The sequence below is a fragment of the Mustela nigripes genome, chromosome 5 (genome assembly GCF_022355385.1).
Source record: "Mustela nigripes isolate SB6536 chromosome 5, MUSNIG.SB6536, whole genome shotgun sequence".
NCBI lineage: Eukaryota > Metazoa > Chordata > Mammalia > Carnivora > Mustelidae > Mustela > Mustela nigripes.
This window is the reverse complement of record NC_081561.1, coordinates 11902563-11930236: the sequence shown is the minus strand read 5'-3', so window position 1 is coordinate 11930236 and position 27674 is coordinate 11902563. Positions and strand designations below refer to the sequence as shown.

Genomic DNA, 27674 nt, shown 5'->3' with positions numbered 1-27674 from the left:
TAAAAATCCCCAAAATAAAAAAATACTAATCATAAAAGAAAAAGCCTAATAGTTTGATAATATTAAAATCAAGAGCTTCTGTTTATTGGAAGGCAATTTAAAGAAAGTAAAATATTAAGCTCAAAACTAAACCTCAAAACATGAATAAAGGACCGTTACCCAAGATATATTAAGAAAAAAAAAACAAGGAGTTTTAAAATGCATGAGATACTCCTAAGCATTTCAAGAAGGTAGAATACAAATGAAGGCATGTTTAATATTATGATTAAAATAAATAAATTGAGAGCAGGACAAAATACTATTTTTTATCCATCCAACTAGAAAAAAATAAAAGGGCTGACAATTCCAAACATAAAATGAATTCTTAGACACCATTATACTCCCCATTGTATGCCCCGGAAAACTCACAGATGTGCACTAGGATGCGAGAATCTTCATAGCCGCGAGGAGGTAGAAATAACTCAAATCCATCAACAGGAGAATGGAAGTACACATTGTCTCACACAATAAAGTATTATTACAGCGAGGAAAAGAAAGAGCTACTACATTCAACAACATATATACATTTTAGAAACAATGCCGAGTGAACAAGCTGTTAAAATTATGCAAGATTATTTTTAATGCCCAAACTCAGGCAAAACTAAAAAGTATAATTATTTTCACCAAGCGTTAACACTATGAACACAACGTTGAGGACGGTGAACACCTCAACAGAGAGACGGTGGGATGAAACAGCCCAGTGCTCAGGCCGATGCGACAGCCTTGACAACGCGCCGGCTCTTACTTCCATGGGTAGCGGGATTAAAGACACCGGGTTACTCTTATGCTATATAATATGTTACATGCACAGCTTGCAGGTATCAAATATTATATGATAAAAATTTTAAACTATTAAAACTAAAACTTACAAAGAAAGCACATGAAAGCTCTCCTGAGAAACTATTTCTCCCCAGTTAATTTTATAACATACTCCATTCCCACACTGTGACAGTCACTATTTATTTTTCATTTAAATCCTGTGCAATAATGTGGGGAATAGTGTCCAATACAACAGATGCCAGGAACAAGGAAAGAGGACTGTAAGGAAGAGTTTGATGATATTATGGAGAATTATATGAATGCTACATGTTCTCTTTATCCCCAAACCCATTAAAATAAAAATAAATCAAAGCCATTCATAAGCAGAAAGAATAAAAGAAATACATTAACATAATTTCACATCCTTCTTTATTTTATTCGTGTATAATGAACCAAATCACTTTCTCTGCCACCATATGAAACAGATTAATTCTTTCTTAAAATGTTAGAAAACAATAAAGATCTATCAAAGATCAAGGTTTACTTTTTTTAAATGTTTTTTGTGAGGGCTTGTCATTAATGAAGATGATTTTGAAGATAAATTAGTTACCTGTCCTAATGGTTAAAAATAAAGGAAAGGGGAGAAAGATCCACAGATAAGTTAAGGACTACACTGTCCTCTATGGAAGCAAAGCCTTAGAACCATGAGCACTGTAGAAAAATAACCAGATGCAGAAGAAAAAGTCAGACTTACAGGGGGAAAAAAAACAAAAGCACCTTGAAAAAACAGTGAAAAAGTGACCTGTCCTAGATGACTCCTCTTAATAAAAATAAGAAACAACAAATTTTTAAAGAACATTATTTGAAGGAAGAAATGAATTTTTTAAAAAAATAAATATATATTTTTGAAGATTTTACTTATTTATTTGACAGAGAGAGAGATCACAAGTAGGCAGAGAGGCAGGCAGAGAGGGGGGAAGCAGGCTCCCCGCTGAGCAGAGAGCCCAATGCGGGGCTCGATCTCAGAACCTTTAGATCATGACCTGAGCCAAAGGCAGAGGCTTAACCCACTGAACCACCCAGGTGCCCCAGAAATGAATTTCCTTGAATAAAACAGGCAGCTCAGCAAGCAAAGACTTGAGAAATCTCACAACTTTTTATTACTCAAAGATTTTATCTCATATTGTTAAAGACAAACTGATATTATTCCTTAATTATATTTGAGGGAAAAGCTATTTTATTTTTAATTTGCCTAGAATGTGTACGTAAAAATGGAAGTCAAGTAGTAATTCTAGGCAGTGAATTGCACGGAACTATGCTCACTTGGTTATTCATGCTAGGTCTTAAATAAATGTAGTCACTAGATTATTCTGAACCTCATTATTCAATTTCTTTTTCTAGAACCTTTGTTCCATTTCTTCCTTCCTATCAGGCATTTAGTTCACTCTTCTTAAAACTCTGCCACTGGAGTAAGAAAGAAGGAAAAGGAAAACAGGCACACATTTATTTTTCTACTTGAAGCAGCTCTAACCCATTACTAGACGTAAAAGATCTCTTACAGCGTAGCCTGCACGTCTAAATGGTCTACAGTGATGGGGAAAGGAATCTTCAGTCAACCACTGAAAGGGACAGCATGGCTACAGTGACTTCTCTGTTCTTTCTAAACTTTTCTGCAAGAATGTCATTAAAGGTGCCAATTTGTTAAGGACCTCCCAGGTTGCATGGAAGAAGGGGGTGGGGAAAAGGGAAACAGGGAAGAGAGACAGTTCAGTGCCGTTGCGCAACACAATCTAACTATTCAGACCAACCCCAAACCATCCTGATGGTTCACAGGTTGGTTCAAGGGATGGAGAATGTGGATGGCCAGAAATATTTCTACTAAAGACACCTAGCTACAAACCTAACTAGATTTAAAAAAAAAAAAAAAAAAAAAAGACATTCAGTTGGAATCCTACATGGCTAAATTATTGTCAAAATATTCCACTTTCATTAGAAGATAGAAGGACAAAGAAATAATAAATCATGAAATATAAACGCTCTAAAGAGAGCTTTAACTATGCCCCTTTTAATCAATTTTTCTCATTAACATATAGAGTTGGAACACTATCCAATTCACACTGTCTTCCCTCTGCACTGGCTGTTTTATACTGAATGTACTTTTTCCTGCTACCTGGAAAAGTAACCAGTGTGTTTCTATGATGACAATCAATTTTTGCATTTAAACTTTTTAATTTTTTATATATAATAAACATTATAATAAAAAAACAGAAAACCATATAAATAAAAGTTAATCTTTCTCAGCCCCTTCTTCCACCATTATAAATATATTTGTGCACAGTCCTTGCAAACTTTGTCCAAACCTGTACAATCATATGTATAAGTAGATGTGTAAATATATTTGTCTTCATCATTTGACTGAACAAAAAAATTGAGATTTTTACAAGCTACAGTGCAGTTTCACTTTCCTCATACAGCAATAAATCATCACCATCAATTGAAATAATTAACACTTCTTTAAAAAGTATATAATATATCCCCAAATATGAATGTATTATAATTTATTCAACTATTTTCTCACTGACTAGCATTCCAATTATTTTATTTGTCTCGGGCTTTTGTCCTTATGAAAAAATACTGCATCACAAGAACACACGTAGGCACATATATATATGTAAACAGCCATCATTAGACAGTGTATTTGTACTTTTATTGCTATGGGATGGTCTCATAAACAGGACTTTTGAAAGACCTGCAACAATCTTCCACAATCCCACCAGCAATGTATAAATACCTGGGAAACAGTTACAGAATATGATACGTAGCTAAAGCATTTCATAAAGCAGAGTCCATATACTTCTAGACATCAATTAGTCTAAGGTGATTTTTAATTTTGTGATATGTTTACATTGAGTAAGGCTGTGATTATAAGGTAGCTATATAGGAATCACTTAAGAATACAGTCTATATGCGGTTGAGTTCAATTTACCTTTTTTTGACACTTCTGCCCCATTAAGTTCTTTTTGTGCTTCTTCAATTTTGTCTAAGAAAAAGAAAGAAATTTTACAAATCAATTCATCATATACAAATAAAAATACAGAAAAACAAACATACTACTTATAGATGGTATCTGATACATAGTAATAAATACTTACTGAATGAATTATTTGCGAAATAAATGCACTTAAACTGTCAAAATAATGATATATTCCCTTATTTTAAAATTGAATTTCTCCCTTCAATCATATCTTGGTCACAAGGACCACTTCCAATTAGTTAATGTTTCCATAATGCAAATAATGAGTACATTTCAAATACTGAACTATATTTTAAAAAATGTCTAGGTCCCTAAGAAAAGCACCTAAAAATAAAACTTTCCTTATTGAAGATATACAATTGCCCAAGAAGGATTTTATTAGAGAGATATAACAAACGCCCCCAGCTTAGAAACAAGTCTAATCCAAGTTCGTAGATGGCCTGAGACCTATGCCAAACATGGAAGAACCAGGAAATACATGAAATGAGGAGCTTTAATTAATAGCCACCTGTCCTGCCAAGCCTTGGTAACAGGAGAGTCATTTATGAAGGGGGAGGGTAGCATACTGCATTGAAGATATCCTGTATCAAAGTAATGACCACAGAACTGTTTGTTTTGAAGGAGCAGGTATAACCCAGAAGTAACACCTAACAAGGCCCTGGGAGGCTGCCCCAGGTGCCGACAGGAGAGGGAGGCACGTGCGGCCCTGAGCCGACAGGTCTTGGATCTGAGGATCGGAGCACCACTGGCTTTTGCAAAAAAAGCATGTGTTCTACCTTGGTTAACAATTAATTTACAGTTTATAAGGATGCACTTATTTGATGATTATGACAATAACCAGTTTCAAGCTTAACACAGGGTAGTCGAAGGGCTTGTGATCATGGGAGAAGCTACAAAATTCCCGGGGAACTATTTTGCACTGAAATGAATACACAAACAATCATTACATATTATTATAGTTAGTTCACAGAAGTATCACTTAAAAGCTTTCAAAATATTGGTACTTCCATCATTTATGCCTTTGGGCATTCACCATTGCCCCCAGAATGGTCTCCAATGCTGCCACCGCTGGCCACAGATGAGCCTCCGAAATGCATCTTTTCCAAACAAATAAAAGACGCAGATCCCACCACAGGTCCCCTGAACTCCAGTCCACCTGCTGCTTCTCCCGTCCAGCTTGTGGGGAAAGCCAGAAACTCAGAGAACCTCCAATTTACTGACCAAACTTCTTTTAATTGCTTATTGATCCACCCAGCCTACAAAATAAAGGCAGAGTGGGAGCAGCAGAATAAAGGAGACAAGCTAGTTTGAAATATTAGACACTGACTATCAGCATTGATCAAAAATAACTACATTTTTATCCTGACAAAGGTATCCCCACAGCAATGTCCTATTTCTTTGCTGCCAATTATCAGATCCAGAATGAGACGTATGAGGAGTAGAGGTAACCCGTAGAAAAAATAAAATTTTTCTTATGTATAAATTCTAATTATTTCTCATGAAATGACAGGTGAATTTGGAAACCGCCCTTAAACGTCCTCCCTACCCGCAAAAAAAAAAAAAAAAAAAAAAAAAAAAAAAAACAGAAACCTCTTATTAAATGTAGGAAGTGGATCATGCCTCCACAGTAATTTTACTTCAAAGAGAAAAATACCAAATGCAAGGATGAAATCTATGTTCATATAAATAACAAAAGGGCAAGGGCCACTTAAATAAAATACACTAAAGTACACTGTAGACCTTCAAAAATATAAAGACACAAATCATATAATTTAAATATATAGTCCTTGAGAAACATTAAAAGGAAAAAACACTGTTAGTTCTGTGCCAGCAGTACATCCAAACTCAAGAACCATAAATAATATATACATATATAGTCTATATGTTCACAGTAGTAATGACTGTGTTTAAGAGTTTATGCACACATAATTTGGCATTTTACAATAAAACAACTGTTTATTAATAGAATTGACTGTGGCTCAAAGCAACAAAAACTCATGATCTAACACATATTTAAAGAACAGCTGCTATTCAGTATAGGGAGGTTTGGTCACCTGCTGTTCATACGGTAACCTAACAAATTCTTACAGAAATGACCTCAATTTACATGTGATCACAAAACACTGCTCTTTGTTGTTAAATTTTCAATCGAGTTGCCTTTTTCTCTTCACAATAATAGTGCCTAAATCAGCAGATGTAGGACATCTACTATGTTAGGGATAAGCACTTACTTACATGCTTTTACCTAAGGCTCCAGTTCAATAGGTAAATACAATTTTCATGTAGAGGGCGTCTAACGGCCAATTTTCAAAGCGTTTGCTTCGATTTTTAGAAAGAAATCCTGTTTATATTTAACTTATGCTTTATGATTCTCCTGGTAAAACAGGATGTTTCAGAGACATTCCAAAATCACAGAGAAAGTGGTCATACATTGTACATACTTAATTGGTTCAGACAAGGTAATTTACTGATACTTAAAGCAACATTTATCATATTTTTGCACTATGACTCAGAGCAATAAATATATTTTTACATCCCCACCAACTGCACATGCACACTATTATGTGTATACGTAATTCAGAAACAAACTTACCCACACTCCATCCTCTATCTTTTCCTATTAAAAATGAAAAATGCTGCCTTGCCCAGCCAGCTACATTGATTTCACAACCCACTGTAAGATTCTGAACCAGATATAAGCAGCAGTTCCCTACACATCTTTTTTACCTTTTATTTTTTTACCCTTTTCCTTTTACTAAGACTAATACTTCCCGGCAATAATATATGGTCTCCTTATTGTAAGCCTTGACTTGGGGGGCTGGGGGTGTTGTTTAGAATGGGATCTCCGATTCGGAGCCATCTCTGTCATCCCCTTCCCCAGTGTCACTATTATCTGAGCTAACAATCTCACAGAAAACTACACATTCAGAAATAAATTGTAGTTTCTCTGTTGCTATTGTTTAAGGATAAAAACAGACCCACACCCATGTTGGTAAATGCAAAGTGAGGCGCGCGTTCTTATGTAATGAGTTCTTGCTGGATTTAAGATGCAATTCTAATTAATTCAACTTTTACTAAATGTACTTTGAGGAGCTGTCACCTGGAAAAGGCAACACGAATAGATCCATAATTTTTCCTAAGTTCCAGAGAGGCCTGTGGCTGAAATAGTAAGAGGCCAGGAGAGGGGCGGGGGTACCAATCGTGTAAGTCATATTTTGGTTCTGCAACTATTAAAAATTTACAACATTTTATGGATTTTCTTCTCCAATAAAGCACAGAAACTGTTTGTTAATGGCAAAGACTACAAAGGAGCTTGTATAAGAGCTTACGTATTTTTAAACTTTTGTTTGTAAAAAATAAATAAATATTTTTGGTTGTACAAGAAAATGATACAAAAATATTGTTTCTGTCATCCTCATAAATAGTTAAAGAAAAAAAATCTCTTTATGAAATATAACCTGAAAACACTGAGCAAAAACAGAAAAGAAAAAAGAAAAAAAAAAAAAAACCCAAGTTCTAGAGCCTTAGAAACAAACTTTCTTTTAGGGCTCTGGGAAGAAGACTGAATGATAAAAACAAATCATTTATAACCATAAAGCACTCTTCAAAGACAGGTTCATGGTTGAGTTCCTGCCGTCTGGCCATGTCTATCCTATGGTGAAGTGCCATGTCTATCCTATGGTGAAGTGCGGGGGCCTCCTTCCACACCACTAAGGAGCCTCAGGATGCCTGTAAGACAGCACAGCTCTGGGGACCAACCCACGGAGTCCTTAGGATTTGATTCAACCAAAGCTGTGTTTTTACCATGCTGAATGTCTACCCTGTGTCAGGTACAACAGGAGGAACTAGAGACAGGAAAGCAAAACAAACAAAACAGAATGGCTTTCCTACAGGGGCTCACAGGTTCCTCTATCCTTTCAGTGATCATTTGAATGTCAATTTCAAGGTAAACAGGAAGTCTGAATTCCACTGTGTGGCTAAAGAGGTCCCCCTCTGCCTTCCTCCCACTCCCACTCCAGCTTTCTTTCCTGCTTCAGCAGCACCTACTGCAGGCTCCATCAGATCCCTTCTCCTGTCCCTTCTGGTGGTGTCCTTTCAAGATTCACCTCTTCCAGGAAAACCTTCTTTAAACACCCTCATTCACAAGCCTGTTGCTCCCTCTCTGTGCCACCATGAAACCTTGCATGTGGAACTGTGGGTCTCTGTAGCGACACAGCTCATGGTCACTGGTTACTAATGACAGCATGACTTACTGACTGGATCAACGCTAACAATACCGCGCTGAGACACGGAAGCACCGGTGCACTCTGAAAGGGAGGAGAAGGCATACCTGTACACAGATTTAAAACTGGCATTGGGTGGTTCCACTTAAGAACCCAGCATTTTATCCTCTTTAACGTTACAAATTATTTCAACATGTGTGAAGCCATATGGGTACCCTGAAAACACTTGAATCAACTATTTATTACTCCATTTGGTCAATGACAAGTGATTTCTACCTTAATTTTACCAGCTCGTCCTGCTTTTCGGATCGGCACCTGTCACCCCTGCTCTAACACCATACTCTCCCTCTTCACTGGGCCCTAACAGCACAAAGCCAAAAGGCTAATAGTAAAATTGTATGAAATATATCCTAATGAACTGTAAAAGGCACCTCTATTTACTGAAAGAGATACCATCTGATTGAAAAAGGATCACCATATGTGACTGTACTATTTTTACTACTAAATAAGCATAACTCCTACGTCCCCTCATTACCCATCAGTACAAGCTCCTTACTCTTACTGTTTGCTGCTAGAGCTATTTCGGTAAGACTAAATATATGACAATGACGTAATGTTAAAAACGCACCCGATACCCATAACAATTTATACGTGCTCTTTTAAATGAAAATTATCCCAGTGTTCACTACCAACTCAGCTAAGTAAGCCTATGTTTATGTGCATACGTCTTTGTACCTCTGGACCTCTGTCTTCCAGGCAGATGGCACTGTACAATAATGCTGAAAATGAAAATCCAGACCAGTAATATTTCAAAATTGGAAAATACTGCCTGAAGTAAATAGGGGAAGAAAAAAAAAAAAAACCCTCTGTGCTAATGAATTTGAAAATTCTGATTAACTAGTAAAAAGTTCCAGAAAGCAAAATTACTCAACTTGATCCAGGAAGAAGAAAATGCCACTGGAGTAACAACCATGGATGAAATTAAGACAGTTATCAGAGAATAACATAGAATTACCTTATTTTATGTATGTATGTAGGTATGTATGTATGTAAATATGTATGTATTTAGAGAGAGAGGAATCAGGGGAAGTAGGAGGGAGAATCCCAACCAGGTTCCACACTCAGCACAGAGCCCAATGTAGGGCTCAATCTCACAATCTTGAGATCGTGACCTGAGCCGAAGGCAGACACTTAACCAACTGAGCCACCCAGGCGCCCCTAAATCACATCTACTATTAGTGTAGTAAGAACAAAACAAAACAAAAACAAAAAACCCTCAACAATAAATAGAAATAGGATAGACTTCCCCATATTAACCAAGCATTATTTCAACAAACACCCCAGAACAAAGAAATTGGCCACTAATAACATTATCACTTTCTTGAGAAAGCCTTCCCGGACCCGGTCCCCCACCTCTGATCTGCACCCTAGCACGGTGCTCTCACCCCCAGAGCAGCATTCATTACCGCGAGGTTTTCTGGGATCATTTCTAAAACATTAATGCACAGGGTTCATTCAGTTGGGAACATATGCATTAGCTCCCATGTTCGAGTGTGAGGATACACAAAGGTGAGCAATCCCACGTGCAGGAACCTTCAGGGGTAAACCAGCAGTTCTTGCATGTGCTGTGCTGTGATGGTGTGACTACAGCTATGGGGGCCTGGAGAACACAGAGTGGGGAAGCGTGGCTGTTCCGGCAACAGAAGGTTCCTGAAACACGTCCATGGAAGAGATACACAAGCTGAACACAAACAGAAGATGAGCGATCCCACCACAGAGAGAAGAGGAGGACACAGGTTGGAGAGCAGGAGGAGGTTGGAAAGGCAAAGAAGAAAACCAGACAATGTGTCAGGAGCTCAGAGTAGTTTGGGAGCAAACCTGGAGAGCACAGGTCTAGGGATACAGGGATTGCAAACTACCTTCCTACATACCTAGCAGTTAAAAGCATACCATGGAGTTGGCGGAAGCAAAAACGTAACTAGTCGATGAAGTGTCTGGGCTACAGGTAGTAGGCTCTTTAGAAACCAGCTCATCCTTAATACAGTGATTAAAATACTATAAATTTAGACTAAGACCATAGAAGGAGTGGAGCAAAGGCCATTCATCACAGTGCTTTTCATACTAGGGGAAAAATAAACCTAAATTATTTACAGGATCTGGCAAAAGTAGGTGTTCAATAAATATCTGCTGGGTGAATTCTTGAGAAATAAGTAAATTATGGTACCTCCGTATAACAGAATATTATAAAACCATTGTATTTTAGGTTTCTGGAAGGAGGGCCTACTGAACCAGTAACTACAGAAATGGTGGCCCCAGATTATATAGATATTAAGAGCTTTGACAAGGGGATTTAATGGGCCGCCTTCCTTCCAGTTAAGAACCAGTGGTGGGATGAGGCAGCCCCAACAGTTAAGGAGGAGGTAAAGGAAACCCAAGAAAGAGGCAAAGGGGGGAGAAAAAGGAATGGCTGAAAAAATGAGACCTAGAAATAACTTTGGTCCCAGAGGTCACCAGAACAGTGTTTTACTATCGTATCTGTAGATGATGCACTCTGTAAAGACTGAAAAAGCTTCCACTGGATTGAGCCATTAGGAGGTCCTAGTGATGCTTCGCAAAGCACGCAGTGGGAGGGGGAAGGCGGAGGGCAGGGGCTGAGACAGCGATGGGACGGAAGGTAAGGAGAGAACAGAGCATAAGTGTCTTTCCAAAGATTCAGTGGAGAAGAGGAGAGGGAACTGGGGAGCCACTGAGAAACACAGGGTCAAGGGAAGGTTGTTCGTTGGGCTTTTCAGAGAGGCTAAATCAGGTGAAAAGTCTACTGATGGGAAGGATGAGTTTGAGGGAATACATATCCAACTGCCTCAGTTTTACTGAGAAAAGAGGCATGATTGTCTACAAAGGAAAAGAAGCAGGGGTTGCTATAAGGGGTCTTCAAGACTGGCTAAGGCGAGACAAATTACTGATGAGAACGGAAGAGCTGACCAATTTTAAGGACAAGTGAAAGCACTGATGAACAGCGACTAGGTATCTGTGAGGTGGAAACCCTTGGGTATTGCATGGCTCCCATGTACTGTTTATCCTAACAAAGTCTGGCAACCTGGATGAAGAAACGGAGAACGAATGCTAAATTTGGACTTTTCCAGGGGGGAAAGACAAAGAGTTCAGTGAGATGAAGATAGTAGAGGAGGGTCATCTGATCAGCCAAATATACAAGATGGGTCGTGGTTTGGTAGGCAGTGGCAAGGAAGGAACCGATCAAGGAGAAGTCAGAACAGAAGGCCAGAGAACAGAAGCTGAGAGTCTGAGACCAGCAAATCTGGCTGGTTGTGATTGATTTCTGAAATGAGGTTCATGGGTTTGAAAAAAGATCCAGAGTTTGGCCGCACGTAAAGTAGGGCAGAGAGAAAGGCTAGCTGGACACGAACAATCTGTTCATCTAGTACGGTAATGAGTCATGGAACAGCAAAGATTAGGAACAAAATCTACCATAAGAAAACTCCAACTGTGAAATGCCTAGCCCTGTTATACTTTTACGTATACATAAATGTATACCTTTATAGACTTTGCAAAATTGTTCCTTTACCCTTCTCAGAAAGCATGTTTCCATTGTGACACTGAGGAAAAGAAAGAGTTCAGAGAGGAAAGTAAAAGCTCCATTAAAAAGATATGGATCAACTAAATGCAATGTTTCTTCTATAAGAGGATCGTCTGGATATCAAAACTGACCATGGAAATAACAAAATTTATACAAACAGTGAATATGTTCCCACTGAACCAGGTAAGGCTTTTAAATTACTTTTTTGTCCTTAATAACATATCATCGGTTCCACTTTGTAGAGTTCCATAGTCTTCATCAACAGAGCTGGGAACTGTGTTAGCCCGCTGTGTGCAAAATCTTTGAATAGTGGGGTAATTATAACTTATTACCCCTAGAGGGGGCTAGGAAGTCCTCCGGTTTTCAGAGTTGAGCATACATTTCCCAAGAAGTAAAAAAGCAAAGCAAATTCCCAAAGTCTCTTTCCTAAACCTCACAGGGTTTCAGAACCCATGAGAAGTCCAGCCAAGAAGGTCAAGTTTGATGAAAAGCTCCTTCTTTAGGTGGCTGCCACAGCAATGTGGACCAAGGTGGAGTCCCCTGAGGTCAGCCTCCTGGCTCGTTTGTATGTCACCGAAGAGACCCGAACTCCAGCTTGTGGCTGCTTTATTACTGCAGTCATTTAAAAATCTGGGTAGGAAGACTGCAGCCCCTATCAATCAAATCAGCACTAGAAGTTCCCCAGGTGATTCTAATAGGCAGACAAACCTGAAAATCAATGTTCTCTAAATTACAGATATTATCAGGTCAAGATTCAAAGTTGTGTAAAACCCAAGGAGTTAGGGGGAAAGTCTTATCAGCTGGCTCCTTGGAGCCACTTTTTATCAAGTAACAGGGACAGGGACAGCAACAGCATCTGCCTTATCACAGGGGCTGGTATTGGTGGACGGACACCGGGAAGATAAGGAAGGGAGAGCTCCAGGGACGTTCCATGGCTAGGGATGTCCGATTCAAGTACACAGCTAACATGCCAAGTCAAGCCAGACGTTCTTAACAAGCATTACATCACAGACAGATCGACTATTTATTATCAACATGAGCCCTAAACTAGAAAACAAATCTCCAGCTGAAAACTGTATGTTTGAAAATACAAAAACTATTTAAACTTAATAAGCTCCTGTGTAAAGATGCTAAAAATTGACATGGATCAAGACAGTTTTCTAACACTCACATTAAAATACGTGGCCCATTTTGGTTCAGATATTATTATTAGAGTATGACAACACTGGTTTCCTCTTCCCACTTGATGATTTCTAACGCTGTGAATGGGAGCAGGTAGTCATGGTAACTATGATGGGGAGAGAAAGGATTAGAAAGACAGAGCGTTCTCATCCTGAGAGGCTAAATGCCAGGTTCCACCGAACTTGAGTTACTAGCCCAGTAATGGATTCACACATGTACATATGTGTGCACACGCCCATACACGCATGCAGACACACACACACACACACACACACACACACACACACCACACCAATTCAGGGGTCAGCCTGTAATAGTAGAGATGGTTGAGAAAGACCCAAAAGGTGAGGATCTCGGAGTCTGAAGAGAACTCTTCTGGCCAGCTGCCTCACCTCTAGCCAGCAAATACACACACAGTTTTCCCTGTCATTTTTTTTAAAGGCTTCTTATTAAAGAAAGAAGGAAAGAACTAAAGAAAGAAAGAAAGACAGACAAAACAAAATGAAGGACTTAAATGCAGGGTGTTGCTATGATCTAGGGAATAGAAACGAAGCACGGTGAGCTGTATCTGAGGGAAGGCAGGTTGCCCACCTTCTGTGTGCCTGGGGGCTGTCCTTGGGACAGCCTCCTTAACCCTCACTGGAAGGCCACACACCACTCTTCTCCTCAACAGGAAACAGTTCATGCTCACAGTACGCCCGGAACTGTGGTAACTCAACTATGAGCTGGGGTAAATGACAGTTTGACAGTTCAGATTTCTGGTTCCACTGGTTCCCATCCAGCGATCTCCAGTTACTGCAGATACAAATCAATCAATACGCTCTAAGAAGTGGGGAAAAGGGTTGGGGGAAGGATGAAGATTAGTAATGTGAGGGAAGAAGGAAATCGATATTAGAAATAACTGCCCAAACCCCCTTTGGGTAGAAGAAGAGTACTTAGAGACTCACAAGACCAGACAAAGAAGTACAATTACATTTCTTCTAGAATTCTGACTGGATGAAATGTCAGTCTGAGGTAAGGAATACTTGGATATTTCGGTTTCCTACTACATACCTGCTGAAGACCTATGCCATGTGGTCTTCCCAGCTACCTGTCACTGGATTTCTCACCACTGTGTTGGCCCCTTCTGTCCAGGAAGGTCCCACTCATGAGTCTGGATGTTACGGCTGCAGTGGTTCAAGCCCTGGTCTAGTGGTTGATATCCAGCATCCCTTCAGCAAGATTCAACTCTATAGAAAGACTCCAAAACATGTATGCCATGCTGAAGAGACTCTGAAAAGGCTTCTCTCTGTATGACATTAAGTGGTTAACTGTATTCTATTGAAAAAAGAAACAAGAACTTTTTTCCACTTGTACCCCTACCACAAATTTAGCAGACACAACACACTGGTCACCTAATGCATTGGCATGGCCACCTGTCATGGTTGTATTTAAAGCAATTTTATCTGATTTTGTCTTTTATTTTCTTGTGAAAAGGAGAGACAGAGAAATTAGTATGTGATTATCTGGCCTGAAACACATTATTCACTCAAAAAATGTTGACACTGAGGCACCTGGGTGGGTCAGTCGGTTAAGTGTCTGCTTCTGGCTCGGGTCGTGATCTCAGGGTCCCGGAACGGAGCCCTGTGTCAGGTTCCCTGCTCAATGGAGAGTGTGCTTCTCCCTCTCCCTCTGCCCCTTCCCCTACTTGTGCTCTCTCTCACACTCTCACAAATAAATAAAATCTTTTAAAATAAATAAATAAATAAAATTTCCATATTTAAAATATTAAAAAAGAAACAAAAGAAGCCTGATGTTTTCTAAAAAACTAGAAGATCACCAAAGTATCATTAATGTAGTGTTACAGCATTATACTTCAAATGATAATCATAAGCAAGAAATGCTCTGTAACAGTGTTAAGTAAAAAGGCAAAGTTTCTACAGGCCCAGCACCCTGGGGGCATTCAATAAAGGTCACTGCCCCCAGAAATAATCAGAACCAAGAGGAAATTAAATCATTTCTGAACTACCACTAGCAGTCAGGTTTGTACATACCAAGGCTGAAAAAGATACCAAAAAGAAAACAAAATAATTTCTGGGAATACACTACCTGGTGTTTTTAACTCCTTTGGGTATGGCGGGGGAAGATAAGAACTTAAAGATGAGAAAGCAAAAATAGAAAGACAAGAACAAAACCCAAGAAGTAAAACAATGTATTCCGTATATTTCCATTTGTGTCCAAATATATAAACCAATGTGTGTGTGTGTGTCTGTGTGTGTGCGCGCGCGCGCGCGCCAGGGGTGTTTGCAGCCACCCCTGAGGAAGAGGGTCCACATAAGAAAGACACATATTTCACTGTATCTTTTAATAACTACGGTTAGCCTGCTGGCACATCAGATTCCAGGTTATTTTTCACACACAGACACACACACACACACCACACACACAGACACATTTGCATATGGTCTCAGGGACTACAGGGACCCAAAACCCAGGTTAAGAACTGACAAGGGCCTAATCTACACTATTACTATTCTTTTGCATCCTAAGTGAGCATTCAAAGGTATATTTTCACAGTGTAAAAACATGTTTTCATTTTTTCAGTTGTTAAATTTCTCCCCAAATAATTCAACAATGTAGCTCTTACTAGCACAAGCTATTCTTATGTAGCCACATGAAAAAAAGGGGGGGTAAGCAGGTAATTGTAATAAATAATCTGTTCTTTTCCTAGTTTTCCAGTTCCATTATATTTAATAACTCTTTACAGAACAGAGTAGATAAGAAAGAAAAAAAAATATCACTCATCACTGTCCTAAGTACATCAGGCATCGTGCTTGGCACAGTACATTTAATTTCATCCTTAGAACCTACCCTGTGCAAAGCTTTTATCTAGATACAGTGTCTTCCCTTTGGAGCCCAGGCTCTAGTGGAGATGAAAATACATTAAGCAAGGAAGATATATTAATGTATTAGTACTTATAATATATAGTAAAAAGTGATAACCTCACTTGCAAAACAAAGAAAGGACACGAAGTAAAACTCTCAAAGTATGTGCCCAACTCATAACCCATCTAACTTTTGCTTACACAATAGTTAGTGTGTAATGGAGAGTACTGCACCGTGAGTTCACCAGCTCACCTACAACCAGCTGCCGGTCAACCTGGGACACCAAACTCATGAACCAAAAGGATCAGAGGACTATCTTATTTCTCCCCTAGGCCAACTTGGAAGGCTTCCCAGAGTCTCTTAATTCTTTGAATAATCACCTTACTAATATTATAAAGATCTTCCACTGATAGCAAGAACATTTATCTACTCATTTAGGATTTCTGGCTTCTGGTAATGTCAGAGTGGCTTACAGGAGACTAACTCCCCTGTTACTACACTAAGAGTATGTATGAAGTATTAAGTTAACAAAAAACAAAAAATTTCTTGCTTTAAAAAGGCAAACAAAAAATAAAAGGAAGACATGAGAGAGTGACCAAAAGCAGGCAGAAACTGGAAGGGAAACTGAAAAGCTTTACTTTTCAATGGCCATTTCCTAAGGGGCAATCACCAATTCCAGAAGAGCATGGATGGAGCAAACAGTACCAGTCACACTGGGCTGAGGAGACAGAGGTAGAGTTTGGAAAGGCTACAAACAGCTGGAGTGTGTGTGTGTGGGGTGGGGGGTAGGGGTGTGTGTGGGGGGAGAATCCCAGAGGGAGCCTCATAGAAAAGGGTCTGGAATCTGTGAACAAGCCCCTCAAATCCCTGACTGCTTCTTGAACTGCTTGTATGGAGGGTAAGATCTCAAGGAACCTAAGGGAAAGCAACCCAAGGCCAAGACGAAAGAACTGAGCAAAGTAACAGCAGCAACTATCAGTATGAATATGGGGAACAATGAATCTCCTGTCACATTAGAGGGTCCAGGTAAACACCTTATATTTCCAAGGCCATGCCTTGGGATTAACATCACATCCTGGACTCAGGGCAAATCAAAGAGACCTACTCTGAAAAGCCTCCACAAGTTTCAGAAAATATGATAGTAACTTAACTGTCTGCTAGTACAAAACTCAAAAAAACTCAACTTCAGATCAAGATGACAGAATGTATCAACCACACTGTTTTCTATACAACAAAACATTATAAGGAAGGTGAATCATGACACTGCTATAGACAGGTAAGTCAGGAAAAAGAATTACAGATAACAAAGATATTGTAATTAACAGACAAGAAATTTAAAGTAACTATTACAGTGACTAATTTAATCTTGTAAAGAATAAATAGCAGAATTTCAGAACATATGTAAAAACTCAAAAACAGTGGAAATTATATCAACAAAATGAAATATCTGAAAAAAAGTTCACTGGATGGTATTAAGAGCAGATGAAATACTATAGCAGAAAAAAATTGTGAACTTGAAGACAAGTCAACAGAAATTATCTAAACTGAAGCAGACAGAGGAAAAGTGAAAAACAGCATAGTTTCAACACCCCAGGGAACAGTATCAAGTAATGTAACATATATTTAACGAATGTCTCAGAAGGGGAAGAGAGAAAACTGGGAAGAAATAATAGGTGAAGAAATAATAGCTGAATTGTTCCCAAATTTGACTAAAATATCAACCTACAGATCCAGAAACCTCAGTGAACCCCAAGTAGGATGAACACAAAGAGAACAACACATAGGCATGTCTTAGTGCAACTGCAGAATAAGGGGGCGGGGGTGGGGGTGGGGAGAGGGGCAACAGATATTTAAAGTGCTGAAGAGATGGGGCATCTGGGTGACTCAGTCAGTTAAGCATTTATCTCTTGATTTTATCTCAGGTTGTGATCTCAGGGTGAGGACATCAAGCCCCTATTCTGGGCGGCACCAGATGTGGAGCCTACTTGGGATTCTCCCTCTCCCTCTGCTTTCCACCCGCCAACCCCTGGCTGTCTCTGTCATTCTCTCTTTCAACTAAACAAATAAATAGTAAAGTAGTGAAGAGAAAAAAAAAAATCAAATTAGAATACTATGTTTAGCAAAATTATCCATCAAAAATGAAAGCAAATAAGATATTTTCAGATAGACAAAAGTTGAGAAAATTTGTTACTTACATAAGCAATGCAAAAAGTGGTTATTTAAGCTGCAGGGAATGGTAACAGATTAAAAATATGTCTCTATAGTAGGGGCCAGCAAACTGTGGTTCACAAGTCAAATGCTGACCACAACCAGGTTTTGTAAGGCCTGTACACTAATTTAAACGTTTAAAAAAAAAAAAAAAAGTGGGGAAAGGACAAGAAAAATATGTAATGGAGAATATATGAGGCTACAAAGCCTAAAATATTTATTATCTGGTCCTTTTCCAAAAAAAATCTGCAAACTCCTGATTTATAAGAAAGCAGCAGAGAGAGAGGTAGGAAGAGAGACAGGACAAATAAAGGCTGTATTTCTCTTTTCTTCAATTCTTTAAGACAAACTGACCATTAAAACAAAAAATAAAAACAGTATATTACAGGGTTTCTAATAGATACACAAGTAAAATATGTGACAAAAACATTTACTCATCTCAAACTGCCCCGAGGCCCAAGGTCATCCCTGTGAAATGAACTCATACAAATCTGAATCTTAATACCCATGAGTTATTTCATATTCTACCAAAATCTTAAACACTAGATTGAAATTATTATTTTTAAAAAACACAAAAATGAAATAGATGGTTTGTTCCCAACTTATTTTCTGGTACACATTTCAAACAGCAAGCACATTACCAGCTACGGCGATCTTTTGAAAAACTGAGAGCATCCTCTCTTTTTCAGTAAGTAATGAATTATTTCATTCTATTAAGTACTGGCAGAGTGTGAGCTCAAATAATTCTAGGGGACGTGAAAGAGCCTGTGGGAGGGAAGAGCATGAAGAAAGCAGGAATAAGTACTCGACATGGGGGGCACCATGAGTAGGTGTAGCGTGGCAGAAAGTAAATCAATACACAGGCTGAAAGGAGAACATGGTAAAACGTTAACATATCAGGAAAGTAATCAGAGAGTCACAAATGATATGGAAGGTTCAGGTTTGCTGGCTGGGTGACTGACGCAGCCACACCACACGTCACAGAGGCAAATGACCTGCTTTCCCCCCAACATCTCTCCAACCTTAGCCACGTATACAGATGACAGGGCAAGGATTCTCCTTGCGTTTAGGAACCCAGAGATCAATGAATAAATGGAAAAAAAAAATGGCTTCTCTGGGCTGGGAAGTCCATTTGTAGACATGACAATGAGTTTGGAACATGAGTCCAAGGGAATAAAGGCTTATTCCAGAAGAGATACTCAAGGGAAGCTAAACAGAACTTTATTGACTGGTCAAGGCCGGACACACAGACTTGGAATTAAGAGTCTAGACTTCATGTTTATTTTCAAGGATTCTGGTTTGTGTTTCAGCATGTTTAGTCACCAGAGAAAACTGAAAGTACTTTGCTCTCATACTATTTCAAATACTTATTTTATAAATAATACTATTATGAGCAAGAAAATTTTTAAAATTCCGCAATACACTGACAAAGACACTGAAAGACACTGATCGAATGGATGGGAATCGATGGCAGCCTAAAGGCCCGCAGGAGGTTTGGGTGGAACCAAACTGCATCAGGAGTGAGCCTGCTACTAGATGTTTTCCTAATGGTATGGCTTTTGCTTTCAATTTTAGTGTATAACCCCAGGGATTTGGGCAATGACTTGTTGGAGTGTATGAGAATCCTAAATTTAAAAAACATCAGAGGTTCAGACCAGCATACATTATACAATTCAGGTTCTGTGGGGGTTTTTTAATTTTATATAATTCAGTTTTTAAAAAATGATGTTGTCATAGCTGGATAAACATTTCTGAAAAAGTGACAAAGAAATTAGTATGAGTGGGTGCCTCTTCATATTGGGATAAAGAACAGGGGCTGGAGAAGGGAGAAGAGAGAACTTTTCATTGTACATGATTCTGTACTAGTTGATCTTTAAAAAGAAAAAACTAAGTGTATGCATTATTCATACTGAAAATGTATTACTTGCTCATTTACATATCTAGGCATGTATAAAGATATATATATGTATGTACATGTACATAAGTGTGCGTAGCAAATCAACATCAGAACTGAATGCTTCAATTCTCTAAGAGTATAGAAGTACTTAATGCTTAAAAAATTCATATACTATGTTTATTACATACATACACATATTAAATGTATACACATGCGCTCAGATTTTGTTTCAGTATTCTCACTTAAACTATCATTCCATGTTTCCAAAGTCATTAATGCCAGTTTCCTCCTTGCAAACGAAGTCTACATTAACATTTACTGAATGACAGTAATACCGCTGTTAAGTACCGCAACACACTATTCTTTACACTTCCTTTAACTTATTCAACTCAACACGTTAGGCAAAATATTCAGAGGTCAGATAACAAGTCTGTTTTTCACCTCAAAACAGTCCAATTTGCATCCTTGCCAAAGGGTAATCCCCTCACCAGCAAGAATCAGAAGTTAAAAGGATATGAAAAATTGTAAGTAGGTGGTAGAAGGGAGAGAAGCAAGGTGAAAACAGACAGAGTCTAACAATTTGAGTCATCGACTACAGGCACAATCTTGAAGGGGGGGGATTAAAGTCAAAATAAACCAAAATACCCTAACATTGTGTAGTTTATGAAGAACAAGTCAGGGCCCACTAGGTACTCCTGCAAACCCCAAAACTTCTACCACGGCAGGTGGCTCATGGCACTGTGGGTAATGGCTTACCTGAAGTCAGCTTCCTCACTGGCCCGGTGGCCCATGAGGGCAGAGACCAGGTAGGTGCTGATCAGCCCTGAGTCCTAAGAACAGTGCTAGACACACAGCAGGTCAGTTGCCCGATCACCTGGACGCTGGCATCAAACAAATGCCATAAATCCTAACCATCCCATACTGTAGAGTATGGTAAGTGGGGAAGAATTAAAAATTTGATAACAACAAGAAAAGTGACCTTACAAATTTCCAAACTTGGAATTAGCTACATCTTTTAAACAATCCTTACTATTTTTTTCTGTACTATAAGTGAAGAAATGATCTTAGACTAGTAAATAACTTTCCACTCAAGCCATTACCACAAAAGCTCCCAAACTTTGCATAGTGTCACAAATGTAAGAAATGAAATACATAAAATACAATTATTTCCAGTTACTAATATTCTATGCCATAATTTATAATGTGGAAGGTATTAACTTCTGAGTGATTTAGGTCATTACAAATATACAATGGTAAGGAAGTGCACAAATACACAGGTGGTCTGTGGGGTCCACAGTGTGAAGGGCCAGCCATGGACTTGAGTTAGCTTTTGATTACTGGCTAACAAACTCAGACAGACATTCCCTAAACTGATTTTGAAATGAATAACACTTACAAAATACATTATCAAATCCACTGTTTACATTAGATTATATTTTAGGAACATAAACACAAATGATTATTTGAGGCTCTGGGCCTGAATGGTCAAACAACAGTTCATACAATTTTTGTATATTTGTGCATGTAGATATGTATAACAGATGATGTGTGTGTATTACATATATGTTGTTATACATATTACCTTATTTGAAATATATCCACATGGCATTACCTGCATACATGCCTATGTCTTCTAGGAGCCGTCACTGTTACTGAATAATAACATCTAAGATAACGACAGCACTGGGCCTTTTAGGACCATTGAAGTGGCCCTGAATCAATATTTATTTATTTATTTATTTATTTCTGTCTCTTCAAGATTTTTATTTATTTATTTGAGAGAGAGAGCATAAGCAGAGGGTAAGGACAGATGGAGAAGCAGACTCCCCACTGAGCTCGGAGCCAGACATGGGGCTCCATCCCAGGACGCTGAGATCATGACCTGAGCCCCGAAGGCAGACACTTAACCAATGGAGCCATCCAGGTGCCCCCTGAATCAGTATTTATTATAAATTTTACAATATGGAATTCCCAATTCAAATCTTTGTAGTGCAAGCACACAAACATGCACGCATACACAACTCATAGACTTTTAGCAATCATAACAACTGAAACAATGAACAAATGTCATTTTTTTCGCAAAGGAAGTACTTGGCTAACTCCCACACTTGCAAGGACTCTGGCCAAACATAACAGTAATTAGGCTTGTAACTTCACATGTATGGATCTAACTAGTCAAGCCAAAAATAGCTTTGTAGTCATTTATCAACTGCTGTCATTTGCTTTAGAGGCCACGGCATTATACAGACCCAGTTAGGCAAACCCTGGTGAAAACATGCTAAAATATCGCTAAACTTAAGAAAATTTTAGCTCTTTTCAGTTACAATATTGTAACACATGAGAGATCACCATGATGTAATTACTTTGGATAGCTAATAAGGTTAACTCTCTTTTAAACTAAAACATATGTTAAATAAACCAGCAAAATAGGATTAACACACAAACATTTCTCAAAAACCAATGGAGACATCTTAGGTTACCTGCTCCAACCCATTATTAGAATCCCTGCTCTTGAAAACCCTCTTCTGGTATGAGCAACACTGCCTTTTAGGGATACCCACAGTGCAGGGGGCCTGCCCTTCCTCCACCACTGCCCCAAACTCAGGGGTGTTCCCTTAACACCTGCCTGGAAGCCCTCATCCTCCTTCAGAGCCTACTGGGGACAAAGCTATCAAAAACAGCACAAATCTGGGACGCCTGGGTGGCTCAGTTGGTTGAGCAGCTGCCTTCGACTAGGGTCATGATCCCAGGGTCCTGGGATCGAGTCCCACATTGTGCTCCTTGCTCGGCAGGGAGCCTGCTTCTCCCTCTGCCTCTGCCTGCCTCTTTGTCTGCCTGTGCTCGCTCGCTCTCTCTGTCTCTGACAAATAAATAAATAAAATCTTAAAAAAAAAAAAAAAAAGCACAAATCTGTTACAAGGTGCTAGACACTGCTCTGAGGACTTTACTGCAGGAATCTACTCAACCCTCACAGAAAACCTACACAGGAAGAAGGAGCAAACTGAGGCACACAGAGACCGACTTCACAGAGATAATAAGGAGAAGTGCCAGGTTGGAATCCGGACAGACTGCCTCCAGAATGTGCCCTTCTTAACACCACACTTGATTTCTCCTACACCGCTTCTATGCGACGGCGCTCTGTGCCCATCAAAATGGCGTCCTGCTTCGGGGGCAATGTGGGGCACTCTAGTACACACCAACACTAACTACCCCCGCTCCTCTCGCATTAAGCATGTACGTGGGTCAGGTTATTTCTTTCATGCCTTTATCAAATCGTTGCCTCCATGAGAAAGGTTTACCACAGTCGCTCCATCACCCTGGCCCCCGGTATCTACCCAGACCTCACCAGTGTTTCATTACCAAGCTTCACCTGACTCTCAGAAACTTCTAGTGAATCCAGCAGAGAAAGCTCCTTCCCTTCCTACACATCCCACAGAGCTTGATTTGTTCCGTACCACTGTCTGTAAAGAAGTCTCTCTCCAACGGCATTCAACTGTATCCCATTTACCCATTCTTATTCGTGGTCTCATTTATGGCTTCAAGTCTCTATTACGTGGAAGCCTCTCTTCCATCTCTGCGACTGTTCAGCTACCTGCGGAGAGGAAAGCCCATCCCCGCGGGGCGCGCACAAACACGGCATGTGTTCCAATGTGGCCGGATTCCTATCTGTCAGAGCAAATAAACAGACTAGAAGACTCAGGACGGAAAAAGGGAGGTAAAAAAGCCCTTCCCCCAGAGGAAAACAAAGCAACCAATGGCTGACCTAGCAGATCAACATAACTGGAGTGGGGAGCGTGGAGGAGAGGAGGGCAGACCAAGAAATGAAAACTCCGCAAAGCTGTCAGGGAAGGCGGCTTCTCTCTTCTCTTTCCTTTTTGCCTCCCCTAGGCCAGACCTATGCACTGCAAGGCCTCAGTTCAGGTGCAAAAAGGAACTTCTCCTTTACTACCACAGGAATCCCTGACACACTCAGCCACACACAATGCGGTGGGGGTGGGGGGAGAGTGTTGGTCATCACTGCTGAGCTAGGTAACCGGCATTGCAATTTTTGTAATACTAGCATTGAACGTGCGGTCACAACTCTGAGTGATTTTACCTAGGCTTATTAACAAAAGTTATGTTAATCACTAAGTTAGGCTCATTCGATCTTGCTGACTAAAAGGGCCTCAGAAAACAGCCTGTTGAGGTTATCTGCTACCTGAAGACAGAAATTCCATCAGGTTTCCCTGAATGCTGTGCCACAGCAAGGGCTTGGGCTGCTGTGTCCTTACCGCTTGTTAAATTGATGGCGTACGCTGTGCCCACTACAGAGATGAGCTGCTTTAAGAAATCTGCAAATTTTGGAGCACCTGGGTGGCTCAGTGGGTTAAAGCCTCTGCCTTCGGCTCAGGTCATGATCCCAGGGTCCTGGGATCGAGCCCCGCATCGGGCTGTCTGTTCCACGGAGAGCCTGCTTCCTCCTCTCTCTCTTTGCCTGCCTCTCTGCCTATTTGTGATCTCTGTCTGTCAAATAAATAAATAAAATCTTTAAAAAAATAAAAAATAAAAAAAAAAGAAATCTGCAAATTTTAAAATTGTGACTCAAAAGCAAGATAATCATTTGATGTCCAAAAAATTACTCACTTCACAAGTGGATGCATTCGAGGAGAAAGCTCTGGGGCCAAGGACAGAAATCAGGGCAGGGACAGGCAGGCAGGCAGGGACAGGCAGGCGGGCAGGGACCCAGGAAGAAGCATGTATATAGGCACACCACTGGCCACAACGGGAGACCTCCTATTTCTCAAGATCACATCTAAACTGCAAAACAAGGCAGATCCTTCACGTCTTACATATGAACTCACTTGGCAGCTGCAGACATGAGACTCATGGTTTCCAACATTCACAAAGGTTTAGGACATTCGGTCACTTGTAACTTTGCTGAGAAACCCATGTGAGCCCCATGCATGGCTACACGGACACGCTGAGGGTTCACCTGGCTGGTGAGCAAGGCTGGCCTTGCCGGTGCTGCATACTGCCCAGCACCCACCTCTCTAACCCTCATTGTTCTTCACTCTTTCTTGTCAGCATGTAATACTCTAGCAAACCCCAAATTGTCTGGGTCGTCCTCCAGAAAGCCCTCCAAACTGTCCAGCCCCACTAACCGGTGCAGGCCCTCACCTCTCACTGAGACCCTGCCCATTGCCTCTGCGCTGGCCTTCATGTCTTTTCATGCCCTTCCCTGCGGGCGAACCCACACTCCATGTGCAGCCATGACAGCCAGCCTGCTTCCTCACGGTCATGCCTACTAGAGCATCTTGGTCTTTTCCATCAAAGTCCTCAACACACTCTCTAATTATATTATGTTTATTTACTTGAATAACCCCTCCATATCTCCAATAGGGTCTTTAGTCAAGGATGATTTTGTCCCCCAAAAGGCCTCCGACCATGTCTGGAGATATTTCTGGAAGTCACAATTGAAGGGGAGGCGCTGCAGCTGGCATCTAGTGGGTGGAGGCCAGAGACGCTGCTAAACATCCTACTGACACACAGGACAGCCCCCACAACAAAGAACGATCCAGCCCATAATGTCCCTCACTGCCAAGGTCGAGAAACCCTGCTGTGTAAACGGACACGTATTTGAAAGGATATCTGAAAAACTGTTCAGTATTACTTTAATCACTTCTTTGGTTTTCAAATAGAACAAAACATAATTTTGATTACTATCTTATATTTTAACATTATGAATAATAATGCATGTTAGCAAATAACTACTACATGGGGGTAGGGGGAGCAGTCTTCACATTAGCACTAAAATTAAAGTATTCACATGTATTCCATCATTAAGAACCTACCAAAAAAATTGGGCATGAGCAAGTCTAACCTCTGCTATGTCACTTGGCTAAGACACGGGAAGCTGGGGTTCCATCCTGAACACAGAGCTTTTCTCCCTTCGCCAGGGACAAGTGACTCGATCCTCCAAATCTCCATCTCCTCATCCATAAAATGGGTAAGAAAACAACATCCACCTCACAAAGTTGCATAAGACTGAGAAGAGACAACAAGGGGAACTGTTTAGAATAATACTCAGCTTCGGGCGCCTGGGTGGCTCAGTGGGTTAAAGCCGCTGCCTTCAGCTCAGGTCATGATCCCAGGGTCCTGGGATCAAGCCCAGGTCCCACTCTCTGCCCAGCAGGGAGCCTGCTTCCATTCCTCTCTCTCTGCCTGCCTCTCTGCCTACTTGTGATCTCTGTCTATCAAATAAATAAATACTCATCTTGTACTTGATATGCTATAGGGGCACCTGGGTGGCTCAGTCGGTTAAGCATTTGACTCTCGGTTTTGGTTCAGGTCATGATCTCACGACTACGATCTCCGACCCATGATCTCAGGGTCCTGAGATCAGGCTCTGGGCTGGATGCAGCACTCAGCAGGGAGTCTGCTTGAGATTCCCCCACCCTCCGCCAACATTCTCTCTTTCTCTCTTCCTATAAAATAATAAATAAACCTTTGAAAAAAAATTATTATTATCTTGCAAATATGCAAATATTTTATACTTCATAGCCTTCTGACTTGCATGAGTGATCAAGAAAACGAATTTTGGTTTCCTTGTTGAATCAGCATACCTTGGAATTAATTTAAAAATTAAGAAAAACAATGAAAATGTCAAATTCACCAATATCTGTACCTAATAACTCAAAAACTTTTGTCTTTAGATATTATATTTAATAAGTAAGGAAATGTATTTTTAATATACAATATCCCCAACACAAAAGAAATAGAAATTTTTAGTAAGCCAAATAAGGTTATCATTTAAGGACTAGTTTTATATATATAAATATTTATTGAACACTTTCTGAAGTACCCTAACTTGAAATAACATTTTCCAAGTAAATTCTGTCATTGCATATTTTACAAATCTTTTCAGAAGTACTGTGTGTACCACTCTATATGATACTGTGTATAAATTTTAATAACGCTACCTTACAAAAAAAAAAAAAAAAAAAAAACAACCACTTGGCTTGGCATTTCTTTCATGGACTAAATTAGGTGATTAGTGGTCATTCTTAAACTAAGTTTTAGCATGCATTAAGCAGTCAACGACAGTAACAGCCTTACAATCTACTCGTCACCTAAGCCATTTCTGACTCAACTACTACTATAAAACAATATTAATATTCAGCTTTCATTCAGATTTGATCAGAAAATTAAGAAGTCAAGTTTCCCTAAACTTGGTAAATTGAGCACATTATATGATTTCCTTCAGAGAAACATAGATTTACTTAGAAAACAATTAAAACCGTTTAAAGTTAAAATTAGTTAAAATTACCAATCACATTTGTTTTTACACAAAGGCATTATCCACAACGATACCCATGAGAAAACAAAAGTCTAATATATCATCAGATTCAATTTACCAGTGATGTGAAAACAATAATGTCCTAAAATGACCACACCAGAAACTCATTAACCACAATTCTCTATCTGATCTGAAACTCTCCCCCCAAAACACACGGATGACAAAATCTTTAGAATTCATCTGTTAAGATCAAGCATATTCATCTAAAAAACACACAACTGATTTTCTTCTACCTGTTAGTGGAGAAGAATCCTTACAACTTTTATTGTTTTCCTTTCTGCTGTATTCTCTAGGTACACCGCTCTCTCTCCTCTGGAAATATAGTGACTCCAGGTTAGTAACACATTCATTTCTGGCTGCAGTTTGATCTACCATGTTAGATTTTTCGGAGTGTATTATTCCCATCGGAATTTATTTGACTTAGTATTTATGTCATTTATCTATATGCAAACATGCCAACCGAAGTTAGTTTCCTATGCTAATAAGGGTGTACATTTGGGTTAAATATGTTTAAACTCTTCTAATCACATCTCGCG

General features: G+C 39.6%; 1 protein-coding gene across 5 annotated transcripts in view; it reads right to left on the bottom strand.

The window, feature by feature from the left end:
- Positions 1–27674, bottom strand: part of HIVEP1 (HIVEP zinc finger 1) — a 144411-nt gene that overhangs the window by 64836 nt on the left and 51901 nt on the right. For all 5 annotated transcript variants that reach the window (XM_059399444.1, XM_059399440.1, XM_059399442.1 and 2 more), the window contains exon 3: positions 3785–3838. In XM_059399444.1, the coding sequence (XP_059255427.1) occupies positions 3785–3838 (54 nt within the window). The remainder of the gene's footprint in view (positions 1–3784; positions 3839–27674) is intronic.